This window comes from Siniperca chuatsi, linkage group LG18 (assembly GCF_020085105.1).
Source record: "Siniperca chuatsi isolate FFG_IHB_CAS linkage group LG18, ASM2008510v1, whole genome shotgun sequence".
NCBI lineage: Eukaryota > Metazoa > Chordata > Actinopteri > Centrarchiformes > Sinipercidae > Siniperca > Siniperca chuatsi.
In genome coordinates, this window is record NC_058059.1 from 8,775,834 (window position 1) to 8,793,966 (window position 18,133).

General features: G+C 36.1%; 1 protein-coding gene and 1 long non-coding RNA gene across 2 annotated transcripts; one reads left to right on the forward strand and one right to left on the reverse strand.

Annotated features, from left to right (window-relative positions):
- Window positions 1–38: 38 nt before the first annotated feature.
- LOC122865561 lies at window positions 39–2,215 on the reverse strand. The gene is made up of 2 exons (XR_006375496.1): window positions 784–2,215; window positions 39–677 (listed from the first exon to the last, which is right to left on the reverse strand). It is a non-coding gene; the product is annotated as an uncharacterized LOC122865561 (long non-coding RNA).
- A 2,499-nt stretch (window positions 2,216–4,714) lies between these two features.
- Window positions 4,715–17,871, forward strand: pstpip2 (proline-serine-threonine phosphatase interacting protein 2). Its single transcript, XM_044174158.1, has 14 exons — window positions 4,715–4,960; window positions 6,053–6,153; window positions 8,652–8,726; window positions 9,989–10,023; window positions 10,130–10,236; window positions 10,332–10,394; window positions 11,080–11,178; window positions 12,046–12,091; window positions 12,938–13,017; window positions 13,155–13,253; window positions 14,720–14,816; window positions 14,949–15,033; window positions 15,174–15,211; window positions 16,654–17,871. The coding sequence occupies exons 1-14, from the start codon at window positions 4,730–4,732 to the stop codon at window positions 16,707–16,709; spliced, it is 1,212 nt and encodes a 403-aa protein (XP_044030093.1). The 5' UTR covers window positions 4,715–4,729; the 3' UTR covers window positions 16,710–17,871.
- The last annotated feature ends 262 nt before the right edge of the window (window positions 17,872–18,133 follow it).

Genomic DNA, 18,133 nt, shown 5'->3' on the forward strand with positions numbered 1-18,133 from the left:
TACAAATAAAGTATATTATTATTATTGTTATGACCAGATACTAGGCTTATTGAATATGCATCTTTTATTATCAACTCATGAACATGAAATACTTCCCATTAGAAAGACTTTTTTGAAGAGTAGATAAGTAACTGAGTCTAAATTCTTCCAAGTCTTCAATTCTCCAGCTGACATAAATGTAACATAGCATAACATGCATACATGTCCATATATACAGTAATATGTACAGAAGACATGTGACAATCAACATCTTTACAGCAGATAACTTCCATTCAGATGTTCCACTTTGGTTCCAGTCTGAATCGGTGGATCAACAGCATCCCACACATTTGGTGTGCTCTGTAGAGCTCCAGTCTTGAATATGACAGCAGTCCATTTACAGTCCACATCCAATATCTCCATCAGGGTGTTTCCACAAGCTGACATCCCACTTGAGAGCCACTATTTTGCCACCAGTGATAGTATAGATGAATCCTTATCCAAGACTCTTCTGCTTTGGCTCTGAATACCATCCAGTTTCCCAAAATCCAATTTTGGCTTTGTCGTCATGTCTCACTTGATTTTAGTGACAGTCTTGTAGTTCTTGATCAGTATTTCCAGCAGTTTGTATCTCCAGTAAAGTCCGTCTCCAACTTGACGCAGCTCGTGTGCGCAGTGATCAACAGTGGCAGCGAAATCTGAGAGCAAAAGATAGGTTGAGTATTCATGATCTAATACATATATAAATTGATGAAGCTTGATTAAAACCAGGTTACGTTCAATCAAATCTTCTTAGATACTCACTGTGGCCAGCCATTTTCGTATTGATAATGCTTTGGAAAAGAGAAGAAAGCTTTAAAGGTTCAGTTTTTCTTCTCCCTCAGTGCATATAAAGCTCTGTAGTTGTGGCTTGACAAGAAGAAACAGGTTTGAACTATTGATAGCAGAGCAAGCTTAAATACTGTCAGGTGACGTAACTTTATGGCAGAGGAATCCCCTCAGTTACAGCCAAGTTCCTCCCACTCTTAGGTAGACTTCCCTGTTTACAATATTGTTATGGAACATAAAAGATGTACTTCTTTTACACTCTGTAGAACACAACACATACCTCTATTGTTTGTGCCAGACAGTTGGTGTTTGTACTTTTAGTTTTAATCAACATAAACATGCTGATGTGGGCAGATCAAGTGATCATAAAGGGGCGTCATTCACATATAAAGCTAATGGATTAGAAATGTACAATAATAAATCATAATGATGTGATTTGACAATATTAATTAAACACATACATACATTAAAAACGTATGAGGTATTGAATGAGGCCACAAATAACTTTGTATAGAAAGTAAAAACAACGGTTAATCCAGCTGCAGTGTGTCATTTGTAGCAAGATTTAATCCTGACAGACCACACTGTTTAATAGATTTGAATGTAAAGAAGTCACACTTGCATAATCCCACCATAAAGATTTATTGCTTTTTTCAGAGTAAGGTTTGAATGGACAACAACAGTTCACAGAAGCATCAGTGGCTGATTTGTGTCCTAATGGGCTGATAGTGATAAGATATTCCGACACAGTGGTTGTTTTTTCAGAATGTAGAGCACAATCACAACACCAATATCATTATATAATCAGAAACACTGAATATTCAGAGTAACCACCATGTCCCGTGATCAATAGAAAGTGTTCATTTTATATCAAAACATGCTATATTAACAGACCACTTTAACAACATGTTGTTGTTAAAGAACAAAATCAGAGTGGACAACTTTCATTGACTGCATTAATTCGACATCAAGGAGACATTTCATTCAACCAGCACCGCCTCTAAATAAATTACCCACACCAGAGCGGTGACCTAGATACATCATGAACTGACTAAAAGGTTTGTAATGTAGACTTCAATGATATACAGTAAATGTGCATTGCATTTCATTCAACCTCCTATGATTCTCCCTCAAAATGAGATATTGCACAAAGTGTCAGTATTGCGCTCAGTACAGGCATCATGGACATGTTAAGGCTTGCCCCTAGTAATCTTTCCCTTTCTGTTGAAACAGGGAAGTACCGAAATGACAGCAGCCTGCAGTCTGGAGGCCTGAGCACTGCTGGCTGAATTACAGTAACAGAAGTTAATTCAGTGTAATTTTGTATGTCATTGTGTATCAGCAATGTTTGACAGGGTGAAAGGAACTTTTTGATGTAAAGATAGGAAAAAAGGAATCAAGAACTTAAGCAGTAAGTATGATCAGTAAAATGTACTTTAAGTATCAAAAGCAAAAGTACTTGTTCTGCAGAAAAATGGCTCTTGTAACTGATATATTATTTTATATTACATTTGGTAATACTGATGCATAAATGCTTAAGCAGAATTTAACTGTTGTAGCTGGTCAGGATGGAGCTGCTTGTAGCTGCTTTTGACTACTTTATATACAGGTGTTTTCAATGCATGTATTTAATAAGCTTATAACATGATTTTAATGTAAATGACGAGTGAGTAATAACTATTAGCTGCCAGATAAATGTAGTGGAGTAAAAAAGTACAATATTTCCAATACAATAATGTAATGGAGTAGAAGTATAAAGTAGCAGAAAATGGAAATACTCAAGTAAAATACAAGTACCTAAAATTGCACTTAAGCACAATACTTGAGTAAATGTACTCAGTTACCTTCCACCGCTGCTCATTTCAAGCACAATCTAGTTCATCTTCAGTATAATGCAAAGTGGTCACATGATTGCAGAAGGCGCAGGCTGATAAGAAACACTTAAAATCCACATCCTGAAGGTAGTACGAAGAGAGAAAGAGAGAGAGGGTGTTTTCAGTGTAAATGTACTATGAACATGCTTATCAGAGTCACTGTACATGCACAATGTTTAGTCATGTGATATTCTGTGTCAACACATTTTAAGTTGTTGTTGTCATGAAACTTGCGCAAGCTGTCTCTGGAAATGAAATGACCTCATACATTTTCCACTCAAGAAGGTGTGTGTGTCTTTTAGGAGAAAGAATAAACAAATTATAAAACATTAACTATAATAATGTTTACACATAATAGGTTAGGTCACTCCTGATGAGAGCAGGTAACATGTCTATAAAAACTTGACAGGCATAAGGCTCCTTTAAATGTATAAATATTGAATGGACCAGGATTGATAAAAAGAGTGTGTACAAGTTTTCAATGAAGCTGTAGACTGCAAGATCAAAGGCCATAAATGAACCACTACAGATCAGAAATCAGAATCAGAATCAGAAATCCTTTATTGATCCCCAAAGGGAAACTCTTTAAAGATAATATATGTTATAGTAAGAACTATATGTCTTAACAAATGAAAAGTGGTAAAAATGTAAACATAATATACTGGTGCTATAAACCATGCAAAGTTCAATTTAGGTACTGTTTTAATCTCCCAAGATTTGAGACACTCCAAGAGCCAGATCTCTAAAACTGATCAAACTAGAGCTGAAACAATTCATTGATTAGCTGATCAACAGAAAATGAATCGGCCATTACAAACAGAACTAAACTAAACTAAAAATGCCAAACTTTCTCTGGTTCCAGCTTCTCCAATGTGTATATATCCACTGATGCTCTATTACTGTATGTTGTTTACCATGATGTTTTAATTGTGCAAACAAACAAAGTCTATAAAAGAAAAAAATGACTTTTGCTTAAGTAACGCAGGGCTTGTAATGGAGTATTTTTATCATGTGGTATTGCTACTTTTACTTAAGTAAATCATCTGAATACTTCTTCCACCACTGAGAATATTCCATTCTATTATGTTATTCTTCTGCTTTATTAACTTCACTTATACCTGACTGCGATCTGTAAACCATGTAAACACCTTCATCAATCACCAGATGGCAGCACATTCAAACTCAATGTGAGAACTTGATCTATCTATCTATCTATCTATCTATCTATCTATCTATCTATCTATCTATCTATCTATCTATCTATCTATCTATCTATCTATCTATCTATCTATCTATCTATCTATCTATCTATCTATCTATCTGTCTATCTAATCTAATAAAGAATTCTGGTGAAGAAAATAATGTAGAGAACAATAAAATTAAATGCATAAATGCATATAAATATGGGCCTATAGGGTATAATGCAGGAAGCTTTACATTCAATACAAATATATTAGCATATAGGAAGAGGTAAAAATAAATAAAAAAAGAGGTACAGATGTAGGCTACATTCAAGTAATGTCAGTCTATAATTTTTTATAGATTTTAAGAATTGTTTGGGTGTTTACTGCTTTTTTATTTTGCAGCTTAACTAAGGAGGAATATAGCTGAATATCATTAGGAAAGAGAAGTTGTTTTTTCTATTAGTCCATTTCATTTTATGTAAGTAGGCTATGTGGAATTTCCCGAAAATTATAAATAGTTGAATTAAAAAGACATTCTTGTCATCTGAATTGTTTTCAAAATAAAAGGAAATATCACTGCCATACAACATGACAATTTGACCTGTTTTCCGAGATAAAAAATTAAATAATAGATAACAATAATTATTATTAATATTTTCTTATGCATACAATGAAATAATTAGTAAAAATAGTTTATTTGTTTAGACCACATAAATCACAGGAATAATTCATGTTCAGTTTAAATCTTTCCAGAGCATGCTTTACAGGATATATTGTATGTAAACATTTTAAATGAAACCTCTTTTACGTTATTATTAATACAATATTAGGCTGATATTTAAAGATTCAAGTCACCAGAACTAGATGGCTACAAGTGCACTTGCAGACCATGCTGACGTCAGGAGTGACAGAACGTCATCACTGCGCATGCGTCAGTTTGACCGGCAGTTTGGGCGGAGTGCACAGCTCGCGTGCACAGCCCTCAGCTGTCACTGTGCTTTTATAACACAGTCAGCTAACAGACCTGTTGAAACGCTGCTCTCCGGTCCATTTCACACAGTTATGAAAAACCTTCATTTCAAGGATTTCTTCTGGGTGAGTTACTAGTATTGTATTTTGAGTTTATTTATTCATTATTATACTTTTTAATATATAAATTTGGTCGAAAAAAGTAAGGCTGCCTCGTAAATTCAATCTTGAATCTAATTTCTCTGTTTCACTGTAGCTTCTCTTTCTATTTAGCCAAAGTCTAGTGTAGAAGTGCTAAAGTAACTTTAGCAAGTATAAGTAATGCAGAAAAAATGGCCCCTAGTGTTATACTATTATATATAATATTATAGGATTATTATTACTGGTGCATTAATGTGTAAGTTGCATTTTGTCGTTGTAGTTGGTTGAGGTCCAGCTAATTTTAATCTACTTAATGTACTGTGGGGTAGTTTAATCTATAGCAAGGCATCATATTTTATAAACTGATCATATGTTGGATGTATCTTAATCTGCAAAGTATTTAGTAACTATACTGCCAGATAAATGTAATGGATTAAAAAGCACAATGTTTCCCCCTGAAATGTAGTGAAGTAGAAATAGAAGAAAATATAAAGTAGCATAAAATGGAAATACTTAAGTAAAGTACAAGTACCTCAAATTAAGTACAGTACTGAAGTAAAAGTACTTAGTTACTTTCCACCACTGGCTTTATGAAAAAGTTAATTTTCCAATAGACTCTTGTGTAATTGAATTAGCAATACAATTACATGGCTTTGTATCTTTTCTAGAGATAGAAAGTCACTGATTTTGACATCTACATGGTTAGGATGATTATAGGCTGTGATTTAGGCTTACCTAAATTATGGAGAAGTATAGTTCAAAACATCAATTTACACTCTGTGTCAAATAGTGTTTATTTATGTCTGTGTGTAGCTTTGTCTTGGAAACTTCATTGTATGAATTCAGAGTTAAACAAGTTTAGACAGAGCCGGCTTGTCTTGCTGTGAAGGGCTGGGTGTTAGTCAGAGAAGTGGTATGGTAGCAGCTAAACCCCTAAGGTCTGTCTGTCTGTTACGTGTCTGTTTTGAAGTAATAATATTTGAATAATGTAATATCTATCTATAAACCCCAACTATACTACAATTTCTAAAATCAAAGAAGATGAACACAATGAAATATTTTCCATCTTTTTGACAGAACTCTGACCTGATCTGCACTGGTGGCTATGATGCTATCATCCAGTATCTCAATGATGGCAAGAGGACATGCAAGGAGGTGGAGGACTTCATGAAAGCCAGGTATTGCCATGATCTGCAGTATATGTGTAATGATGCAGAATAGTTGTGTTAGTTCTGCTCTAGCCCAGGTCAGCAAGACTGTATGCTAGCTTTAAATTACTGCCCAGCTGTGCCAGTTGGGGTACTATCTGTATTAGTTGTTATCATGCAATTAATCGGCAGCGTGATGGATAGGCACAATAAAAGTTAAGGCTACAGAGACAAAAACAGTGTAACATAACCATAGGCCCTGCTGGTTTTCTTGATGCTTTTATAATAGTCAGAATCATGATGAACTTTATTTGTGTAGCAGTGAATTAAAAGTTTTAATAGCAAATGATGAATTAATATTAATATTATTATTATATAATAATATAATATTATTTTCAAGGTTTGACAGAGTCAGTGGACAAGAATCAAAAGAGTCAGATAAAGAGTGTGAGAAAATGAAAGCTGAGAAAGAGGAGGAACAGGAACTGTAGATTTTCTCATTACAGTGGGAAGTTATATGGTTTATTAGTGAGAGGAGTGGAGTAAGTTATCAAGTATAAAACACAAGTACTTCTCGAGTGTAAGTGGACAAAGACAGCAATGAAATAGGATTAAACATCTGAAGTTGCTTAGGAGTGTATACTCAGATGCACAAGAAATCACAAAGAAGATTTTAGTGACAGTAAGGTAAAAGAAAATAAGAGGAGAAACATAAGTTTCACTGACAACATGGATATCAGATAAATAAATACAGAACTGAAGAGAAAGGCTGAACATGAGGTCTTGTTGTTTTTGGTTTGTCTGTAATATCATGTTAAGTTTGACAATTCTTTTTCAGTGGTGCAGCCTTCTGCCAATTCAAGGACAAAAGTATTAGTGGCAAATAATTTGCCAGAAATAGCCTACAATGTTGTGGTATAAAAAACTGCTGTATCGAAACCTGTAATGACAGTATTAGAAAGACTTTCCCCAAAGCTTCAAATGCAAAAACCTTTACACCTTTACAAAAGAAGTATTGCTTATAAATGTTAGACAAAGTCCAATATGATTTGCATTTGAATGTGAATGTGATCTGGAAATGTTTTCCTACTTTTAAATTAAATCTGCAGGTTAATTCTTCTTAGAGGAGGAACAGAAAAGGTGTTTCTAACTTACAGTACTGTAGTTCCAAGCCTTTCTTAACAAATAATTTATTGAAGCATCATCTAGATAGATTTTATAGCAGAGTTATACAAAGTTTGGCATTTGAATTTTGATTTCCTCCTTCCTTGTGTGATAAGTAATCTGTCCTCTCTCCTTCACAGACACACACACACACACACACACACACCCAAGTCCAGTTGGCAGCCAGTGACATAAACTTTATCAGCTTAGATTGTAGTACTCAAAGTAGTATTCAAGTTTAAGTATTCAAAAATGGTGCAGCTTAACTAATGATTCAGTGAAGAAAGAGAGGCATTGTGCAACATAATAAAACACACAGCTATGGATATAGCAAAAGAGGATATAACATAATAACACAACTGAAAGTTTCCTCATGTAAGAATGAAAAGAAAAGCATTTTTAAAACCACAAGATACATAGGTTTCCACAATACTGCAACAGCAGTCACACTAAAAATCTACAGTATGGACACATGCTAGAAATGTTATGTGGTATGAAGTAAGAAAACAAAATTCTAAAAATCAGTTGTTACATACAAAAAAATCTCAAATATATTTACTGAACATGGAGCTTTAGATCAGTGACCGCTACATGTGTGCTGTTGTATTTATTCCTCAATCACAAGAATATATTCATATATGGAGTTTTTGGTCATTTGTGCAGAAATGCATGCATACATTTGCACCAGATGGTATGCATGCAGGGCTCAACACTAACTTTTAAAAGTGGTTGCCAGGCTGGCAACCAGGCATCAGCTTTTGGTTGCCGAAACTGAAAATAGGGTTGCCATTTTTAGTCACCTTATATTTTGAATAATTAAGATACTAGACATATTTCATCACCACTGTTTTACTATAATGTCATTCATTATCTGTTTATACACCAGCCTCCACTTATGGGTGCCCACACGAGGAGTTATAGTCGTTGACAAGTACATTAATAAACACTCCTCATAAATGCTAAATAGGGGGAGTTAAAATAAAGTTTTGCCTCTGTTTGGAGTTTTCCAAATAAGCATTTTTATATTTAGTCCACTTTTCTTATATTGAATCACCAAGCGTTTGGTGCAAAACAATATGATGGTATAGTAAAGACAGTCATGTCACTCAATTCATAGCACTGTGTATGTCAATATAAAAGTAGGTTTGTCTTTTTTCTTATCAGTTAACTAAAAATTTGATATTTGAATGTATGACGTTCGTTTCTAAAAGAAGTGTGTATGTAAAACTAGTAATAAAGCATTACTGATGTCATGTAAATAAATTTGCAATTCATCAGCTAAAGAGTTGCCCGGTTTGTTCTCTTAAGTTCTTTGTATGTATGTTTGTATATTGGACTCACTTTTTTCTGGTTGTTTCTTTCAGGGCATCAATTGAAGAGAAGTATGCCAAAGACCTCCTTGGTTTGTCCAAGAAGGTTTGCGGACACAATGAGATGAAGTAAGCAACCTCAGTGTTGACCAGATCTATTTACAGAGTCAGTCTTTGCAGAGGTGACATAGTGCCTATTAGTTTGGTTTCAAGTGCAATGCAGAAAGAGAGGTCAAAGGAAAGTGAGAGTTGGGTCACGAAGTATGGGATGATTTTGACTCTTTGGTTCACAGTTAAAAAGCAGAAATGAGGATTACAATATTTTGCAGTTTCTTAACAATGTTGTTTTAGTCAGTGATATTTTTTTGTATCAGTGTTGACATATTGTGTCTGTATCAGCAAGTCTAGTTCCCGTTCTGTCAGTAGTCCCATGATCAGTGCAACTTCATTTCTACTGTTTCTGTTTGGAGGTGTTGTTAATGTGGAAAGAGGAAGAAAGACCAGTGGGGGAGGGTGAAACAGAGGTGATTATTTACTTGAAAAGCATGGTGGTTTATTAATAATCCTTTCTACTAAAGGTACTCTGTGTGTGTTTGTGTGTTTCTCACTAAAGAGACATTGTGTGAATCCTTGAACAAGGTATCTGCAGGTCTTAAAAAGTTTTTAAAAGTATGGAATTCAGTTTCTAAAGGCCTTAGAAGGTATTAAAAAGTACATTTCATTCATTTAATTTATTATTTTTTACTTGGTTAATCTATATATTTTCTGCCACTTATTCTGGTCTAGGTTGCATTAATTTAATTAATTAAATCATTAGGAAAGTACGGAGAGAAAAAAAGTGATACAATAATGAATAATTCTAGGCTGTCAAACAGATATTTAATTGCATTCTATGTGGGATTAAAAATGTCTTGCACAGTCTTAAATTTAACTGTGTGAGCCCTGCAGAAACCCTGCTTGAGGTCTAAGTGCATTTCCTTCCTCCTTCCTTTGTAAAGCAAATTTAAAAAATATATTTTTAAATCGTGTATTGTGTTTACATGTTACTTGCTAGCAGTCTTCTTCACTGCCTTTGTTGGCGCATTGCTGTGTTTCTTTGCACATAACCACCACCAACTGTCAGTCGTGAAACCGACAGCAGGATGTAACTCACGCCTCCCACATCCTTGTGCATGTCCACGGGGACCCACTCATAAAAACATTGCTCCATAGTGCTGCTAGTGGTCAAAAACTCTACGTGATAGCTTTAATTTCCTCTTTGTGTGCTCTGTAGTGGATATTAAAGGGTCATATGAATGCCCTAAAGTTACAATCAGTGTGTACTCATTTGATGCAGATTTTGTAATGTGTGAAATCCCTCTGTAATCCTCTTTTCTTCTCTGTCTTTTAAGCACATTAAAAAGATCCCTGGACATGTTCAAATTACGTAAGTGCTTAACATTTTTTTAGTCTTAATAATACTGCTTTTCACCCACCATTATTTACTCTTTTCTGTGTAGCTAAGACTATAAACCATGTTTTTACCCTTGCAGAGACTGAACATGTGAGTCTATCACACTTACATCTGGCACAGAGCATGAGGGAGGAGGCCAAGAAACTGGATGAATTCAGAGAAAAACAAAAAGAAATGAGGAAAAAGGTTAGCAGGTTTCTTCAGCACTGTGATGAAAGGTGAGCGCAGCATCTTTGCAACACATATCAAGTTGGTGACTAGATACGACCTTGTCATTTCAGATAGAACAACAGATGGATGCTCTCCACAAACAGAAGTCTTCACAGTTCAAGAAGACAATGGATGTAAGTAAAAATAAAAATACGTTTGAAGATCAGAGTTAATTATTGCAGGCTCAACATGAAATAAATTACTACAAGGGCACTTTCAGACTTTCCCTTAAGAACTTTTTCGTTATGTGTTATTAATAAACTGAGCTGATTAGCATGTGGACTATCAGTCATATGCAGAAATAATGATATGTAGTGATTGACTTGCCAAACCAAAGCCATATTTAAAGGTCTAAAAGTGATAGTACCAAGCTTGTTTTTTAACTGGTGACGGTAAGAGAAACCAGAAGTATTTAAATAAGACAATGGCAGATTGTCCATTGGTTCATGTCAGAGGACTTTCAGTTGTGTTGTGAAAACGGTGAAAAAGCTCACCCCTTCCCTGTTCTTCCTCTTTGGTGTGGGAAGTTCTGTTGACCAATCTGGGAAATGAACCACAAGGCATCATTTACCATGAATATCATTGCCAAAAGAAGAAGTACTTGTCATTCACTATTCAAATGAAAATAGAAATTAGTCTGTGGCACCAAAAGAACTGGATGCCAGTAGACTGAAGCAGCCCAGAGGTAAAACCCCCCGCCATGAATCCACTGACATACTCCAGTTCTGTTAGAGCTGTAGTCTTTTTTTTATTATTTCTTTAACTTTTTGCCTTTTACAACATTTGTGTCAATACTGTAAACTGTGGTGCTGTCCCCAGACAAAGAAGACATACGAGCAGAAGTGCCGAGATAAAGAAGAAGCAGATCAAAATGTTAACCGAAACACCAACACCAACAACACCAAGCACATAGAGAAGGTACAGTGAAAAAAAGTGGAGCTTCTCACTGATAAAATAAAATATAAACTGGTAACTTTTATTTTCTCCACTTTTGGACTTGCACAAGGGTTATGTTTTCGGTCCTTATCCATGTAAGAAATTGAAAATGTAATTTATTTGAAAACAACCAATTTAAAGACATCACTTTGGGCTCTGAAAACTTGCAATGGGCATTTTCCCACTATTTTCTCACATTTTAAAGACTAAATAATCTAAATATTAAGATTAATATAATGCTCAAAGTTGTTAGTTGCAGTCCTAAAGAGGATGTAAACCCCATATTATTGGCCCAATAAAAGAACAAAGCAGCATTGGAAAGCTTTTCCACACCAAAAGGGCTGTTAACACATTTCCAGTTTTTCATGGTAGAGTGGGTGGGAGAGGAACATTTCTAGAAGCTGAATGGACACTATAGTGCTGATTGACCATGTGATGTTGTGATAATGACTAAAATGCTTCCAAGTGAGTCGATTTTGATAAGCCATATGGTATCTCATGATCCGTTTAAGGCAAAGTTATGAAATTGTGTTTGTCCCCCGATGTGAAACAAGTAGGTATTGTTGTGTAGCAGAAATTATTAATACTTTGGTGAACAAAATAGACTTAGTGTTTTAATTGGTAGAAGTGTGTGCTCTTGAGTCCTATCTTGCTGATGCAGATATAGTTACTGTTACTGTTTAGTTACATTAGTATTTTAACAATAAATGTTACCATGTACTTTGTGTATCAGCTCACCTATGTCTGAGTCACCAGATTGACAATGTTCATATGACCTTATGAGCAGTCATTTTTGTTTGTTACTTGTTAGGTGTCGGTGTCATGTGTTCTTTATTCATCATCTTTCAGCTCTACTCAAAAGCACAACAAGCAAAACAGAATGCAGAAGAAGCAGGTAAGTTTGCAAAACAAACCCTGCTACAGTCATCTTATACAACATCATGTGTTGCGTGCATTTGAACTGGGCTGCATTTATAAAGTGCTTTTATCCAAACTGCTTTACATTTAGTCTCTCATTTCACCCATTCACACACACACACTTACACACCAATGGGACACTTCAACATGTGTCGGTCGGTCCATCACTTCTGTCCAAACTGAAATATCTCAACAACTATTGGATGGATTGCCATGAAATTGTGTACAGACGTTCATGTTTCCCAGAGGATGAATCCACTTGACTTTTCCTCTAGTGCCACCATCAGGTCAAAATTAATTGAATTTGTCCAATGATTTATGACCAAATACCTGCAAAACTAGTTTCCTATAGAGCAGGTCTAGACCATACTCTTCATAATATTATTTACAGAGACCCAACAAATCCCAGCATGAGCAAGCACTTGGTGACAGTGGCAATAAAAAACTTCCTTTTAAAAGGCAGAAACCTCGAGCAGAACCAGACTCAGGGTGGGCGGCCATCTGCCGCTGCCGGTTGGGTTGAGCATGTTAGCATGCTGAGATTAGCATTTAGCTCAAAGCACCACTGTGCCTTAGTATAGCCTCACAGAGCTGCTAACATGGCTGTAGACTCTTAGTCTTGTTAAGTGATAACACAGTGAGAAGATCGATAAAAGTGATGTGTGAGGAGCTCTCTGATACACAAAACCAGGCTGATTTGAATGTGGCTTAAGTGCTAACAGTATGATACACCACATGAGAGATTGTAGTGGTTAGTACCGTGTGTTTGGTTATGTATACTATATTTATACTGTTTATACTGATGTATGTGTTTGATTGGCAGACAGGTTATACCACCAGAATGTGATCACAGTGGGAAAGATAAGAGATGAATGGCTGAAGGAACATGTCAAGGCCTGTGAGGTAAGACTTTGAATGACTCAAGATTTCCCCTCGGGGGTCAATAAAGTATTCCTGATTCTGATTCTGATTACAAAAGTTTGAATTTAACACACATGATGTAAATGAGCTGAATGTTTCTGTTATGTTTTCCTTCACAGATGTTTGAAAAACAGGCAATGGAGCGTATTAACTTTCTGAGAAACACAGTCTGGACTCACCTCAACCAGCTATCCCAGCAGTGTGTGACCAGTGATGAGGTAAAGCCCACAGTTATAGTAACTTTAAAGCTGCTATAATCAATATTTTTATATTAACAATGGCTCAAATGAGTTTGCACATTGTGAAAGTGGTCACTCAGAGTGACAAACCCATAGAGAACTATCATAACTCTGCAGTTCTCCTCAGCTCTACAGAGCAGTTTAGTGTCTTTCAGCTCACATGTTCAGCCCGTAACTTGCCAATGGTACGAAATGGCTTACACTTCCTGTCTCCTAAGTGGGCACAGTCGCCTCTCCTGGTTCAATAATAATAATAATAATAGTATTTATTAAGCAAAAAAACACAAGTTTTTTTCACTTTTAACTTTAAAAAAAAGTCCCTTTAATTTTCTGTGTATCCGGTTGGAAACCAACAGTTCAGCACCAACAGAGAGATGATACAAGAAATGACTCAAAGTGCGTCGCCTCCTTTCTGAACCGTCTCTGCTCTTGCTAATCTCACAGCAGGCAGCTGTTTTATATGAAAAAGCTCTATAAACCGACTGTACGCTACCTGCCCAACACCATCAGCAGCCAGACACAGTTAGCGACTAGCTGGTGAACATAAGTCACTAAACTGGACAATGGATCATTAACATCACTGCAATACTTGCAATAATTGTGTGATATTCTCTGTTTAATACTCCTGCGCAATATACTCTGTTTTCAGTTTAAAATTCCCTGTTTATTGATATTTATTCATACTTCTATTACTGCGGTGCAATATCCACCATCTCATAATCATCTTAATAAGCTACACTTAACTTGACAGTACTCATTATTGCACTATTACTTACTTATTACTTATATTATTACATTGTATTATACCGTACATACTTACATACAACCTCTAAATCCACTTTGGTACTTACACTTATTTTAGCTTTTATACTTATATCCACTTTGTACTTAATTTATCTTACCTGTATTATAGCGTATTATTTTTTGATTTGCTTAGTACTTCTATTCCTTCTATTCTCAAGTGTGCATTGACGTGATAGTGAGCAGCTGTAACGAAAGAGTTTCCCCTCGGGGATCAATAAAGTATTTCTGATTCTGATTCTGGAGTATTTAGCGGTTAAAGCTAGATATTTCCCTCAGGGGTTGGTGGAGACCAAAAACAGAGCTAAAAGGGGTATAAATGTTTACATTCATTAGGTCGACACAAATATGACATTAAATAAATGATAATAAACAGGCAACTACTTGCTAACATGTTTGCTATATCAACTTTATAAAGTGATAATATGTCAGTGTTGTGTTTACAACTAGTTCCGCTGCCAAAAAATCAGTTGATGCAGGTTTAAAGTCTTCTGCAAACAAAGAAAATGTATCATTATAAGAATCTCACTTTTATAAACTTTGACAAATCTCCAAGCATATCTATAAAGACATGGCTTAATTGGACTCTGGCCTTGTTTTTACTGTGTCTTTTTGTGTGTGTGTGTGTGTGTGTGTGTTCATAGCTGTATGAGGAAGTGAGGAAATCACTGGAACAGTGTGATGTCCAGGAAGATATTGAACACTTTGTAAACCTCAGACGGACCGGTGACAAACCACCAGGTGTGAATTCAGGAATACTCATTTACATGTAGCCTACACATACAGAGGAAGGTAGCTATCAGACAACACACAAGCATGCACTGTTTAATCCGTTGCCATTATGTGAACAGTATCAGTCTTCCTCTCTAACAGCTCCAGTTCTGTATGAGAACTTCTACAGTGGTCAGAGGTCTCCAACTGGAGCTCCACCCTCTCGACAGCCTCCACCAATCATCAGGTAAACAAGAGAAGGACTCTAGTAGGGGCTGCCACCTGTGTGTTTATCTATAGATCTTTCCAGTTAATATTTCAACCAGTTTTTACAACACTAACTGACTGCACAGCCCTCATTGTTTACCTTGTTTTGTGAATTTGCAGAAGGGGGCCATTACCTGATCCAACAAACAACAGTAGCGGTATGTTGTTCTTTTAACTTAAATGCAGTGTATGGTATGTTGCTTGCTAGGATGAGGTGGCTGAAGAGGCTTGGCTAGCTTGCTTGGTTGTTTAAGCAGCATGCCAGTAAGCTTAACAAGTTGTTAACATAATATGTTATTAGCTGTTGTTAGACAGAGGTGTGTGCTTTGTTAGTTGCTAAGGTGAAATAGCTGGAGAGGATTGTTTGATTGATTTGGTGGCTCAGGCAGCATGCTAGTTAGCGTTACATGTTGCTTGCATAGTAGTTAGCTTAATATGTGATTAGCATGCTATTTAGCTTAGCATGTTGTTGACTATCATCTTGTTAGCTGGTGATGTTGTAGGCAGGAGTGTATCATTAGTTGCTTGCTAAAGTGAGGTAGCTGAGGATGGTTGTTTGCTTTGATGCTTGGTGGGTTAAGCAGCATTCTGCCAGATGTAACAACATGCTAGTTAGCTTAGCATGCTGTTAGCTGACGATGTTAGCCAGTGATGTTGTTGACAGAAGTGAATATAACTTGAACCACAGGGCTGTGTTGAGTGTGTGGGTGCAGGATAAGAGGGGTGGTGGTTCTGGGACCCCAGAACACACAACTCAACAAAACATCAGCTATTGAGAGGGTGCCCACCCAGCGTTGCCCACTATTTTCAATGGAAAGTAGCTAAAGCTGGCTTGAAAAGTCGCTAGATTACGTCACGTGCTAATTTGCATATCAATTAAAGGAGGTAAAGGGGTCTTAAAGTCGCAAAATCTAGCAAGAACGTCACTAAGTTGACAATACTGTGCCCACCTATGACCCCTGTAGACTTGCCTGTACTCTTAAAGTCACACACAACTTCATATTGAAACAATGTTATTTTCTTTGGTAAGATAGGTCAAGGGACATGATTCATGAAAAGGTCCTCATACAAGAGGGGTTGCTAACTAGTAACTTTTGGCATGACTAGTGGAGCAGGTGTGACAGTTGAACTGCTAAGTGGGCCATGGCGTTCAAATGAAACTGCCTAATCAAGCCATCCAATTTAGGTTATCTTACGCAGATACAATGTTGATATAAGGCCAGTTCGAAAAGCTGAGTATCTGCTCTTTTCTTGGGTAAGAGTAGAGAAGAATTTAAAGGCAGCTTAAAGGTACGTTAGGACAGGGCTAGAGAATGGTGTCACCTGTCAGAGGGCTGATAGCCACTGCAAGGCCTAATGATAGGTCAAAACATAATTTAACATGAATACTGGGCTTCCCCAACTTTTGTTAACTGTCACATCTGTGTCAATTAAAAGGTATTTTCAGCTGTGGGATTGTAGCTTGTGGCTTTATTATCATCTGAAGGGTTGCTGCACACTTCTGCTTTTCATACTCAATCACCACATTTATAGAGTTTCCCCTCGGGGATCAATAAAGTATTTCTGATTCTGATTGTTTTGATCTTTGCTTTGATTGCAGATGATACAATCTACTCAACAGTGCAGGACGCAGGGTACAGCGTTATCCAATACTAACACATACAGATCAGCTGGTGGAGTTATTGTACATCCTGTGCAGCGATGGAGCTTTGTAATGGACATAAAGGTTACATAAGTCTCATCACATCCCCCTTTGTGATTTACTGTAAAAATATGGTCCATCCATATTTTTAGGTGAGGTTTTGTGGTATTTTGAACATATCACAGTGTTACAGACAGCACAGTAAATGTCATTATTTTATTCTTAGGTTCAAAACAGGCTAAAATGAGGACTTTTGCTCAGTATTTTGATGAAAAGGACATTATGTAAAATTAGATAATAAACATAAAACAGTAACATCCAGCTAATTACTGTGTAAACTTAAGTCATTTCCACTGTCCAGATAGAGAGCCTATTTATTATCTACATGTTTGCAAGGTGCTTATCTTCTACATAATTGTATCTTAATTTATCTTCAGTTTTGTATTTATTTTTGTGGATCTACATTTTTCTCACATTTTAAATAGAGATTCAAAAAGTAAAGTGTCATCTGCTTACTTGTTTTCATTTCCTCTTAGATATGAGTAGCATGGCAGCTGACAGGGATCTTAAGGCTCACACACACTTATATCTACAGTGTACAGTACTTCATTTTGCCAGTTAAAGTCTTGTTCTTTGTCACTCAACCTGCCTGTTACCATTTTGACAGTCTTGCTAAGTTCATGTGCTAAACAACAGGGTAATTTTCTATTGTAAGAAAGTTAGAAGTTAGAATCAGAAATCAGAAATACTTTATTGATCCCCAAGGGGAAACTCTTTTGTTACAGATGCTCACTCTCAGGTCAATGCGCACAGGAATAGAAGTACTAAGCAAATCAAAATATAATACACTATAATACAGGCAAGATAAATTAAGTACAAAGTGGATTTAAGTATAAAATTAAAAGATTAAGCTATATGCCCTAGATTGACATTCAAGTCATTAAAACGCATGTGTGATGACACTGAGTTCTTGAGGAGGATTGTTGGAATATGTGCACATGGATTTTGCTTTATTTATGTTAACAACAAATCATTTGTAGAAATTGCTACAACATGTGAGTAAGTTTGAAACTGCAGACGTAAAGAGCGATTCAGTGGTATTTCACTGTGCAGCTGACCTGGAGTTAGTTTTGTATAAATAAAATGACTGTTCTTCTCAGTACTTTAACTATGAAAGTTTCTCTGTTTTCTGCTTATTTCCATGATCATTCTTAGCAGTCAAGTGGTGACACAATTTCATGACTGACCCTACTTCATCTGGTGTGTAATACTGAATTTTCACATATTCTAACTGCAACACTGACCTGCTCCATCTACAGACATAGTACTTGGTTTGAATTGCATCTTCAACATACATACTATTAAGGTCTGTTTTGTGCCTGCATTCATGCCTGCTATTTATTATTTATACAATATTTAAGGCAGTGTTTTATTTTGA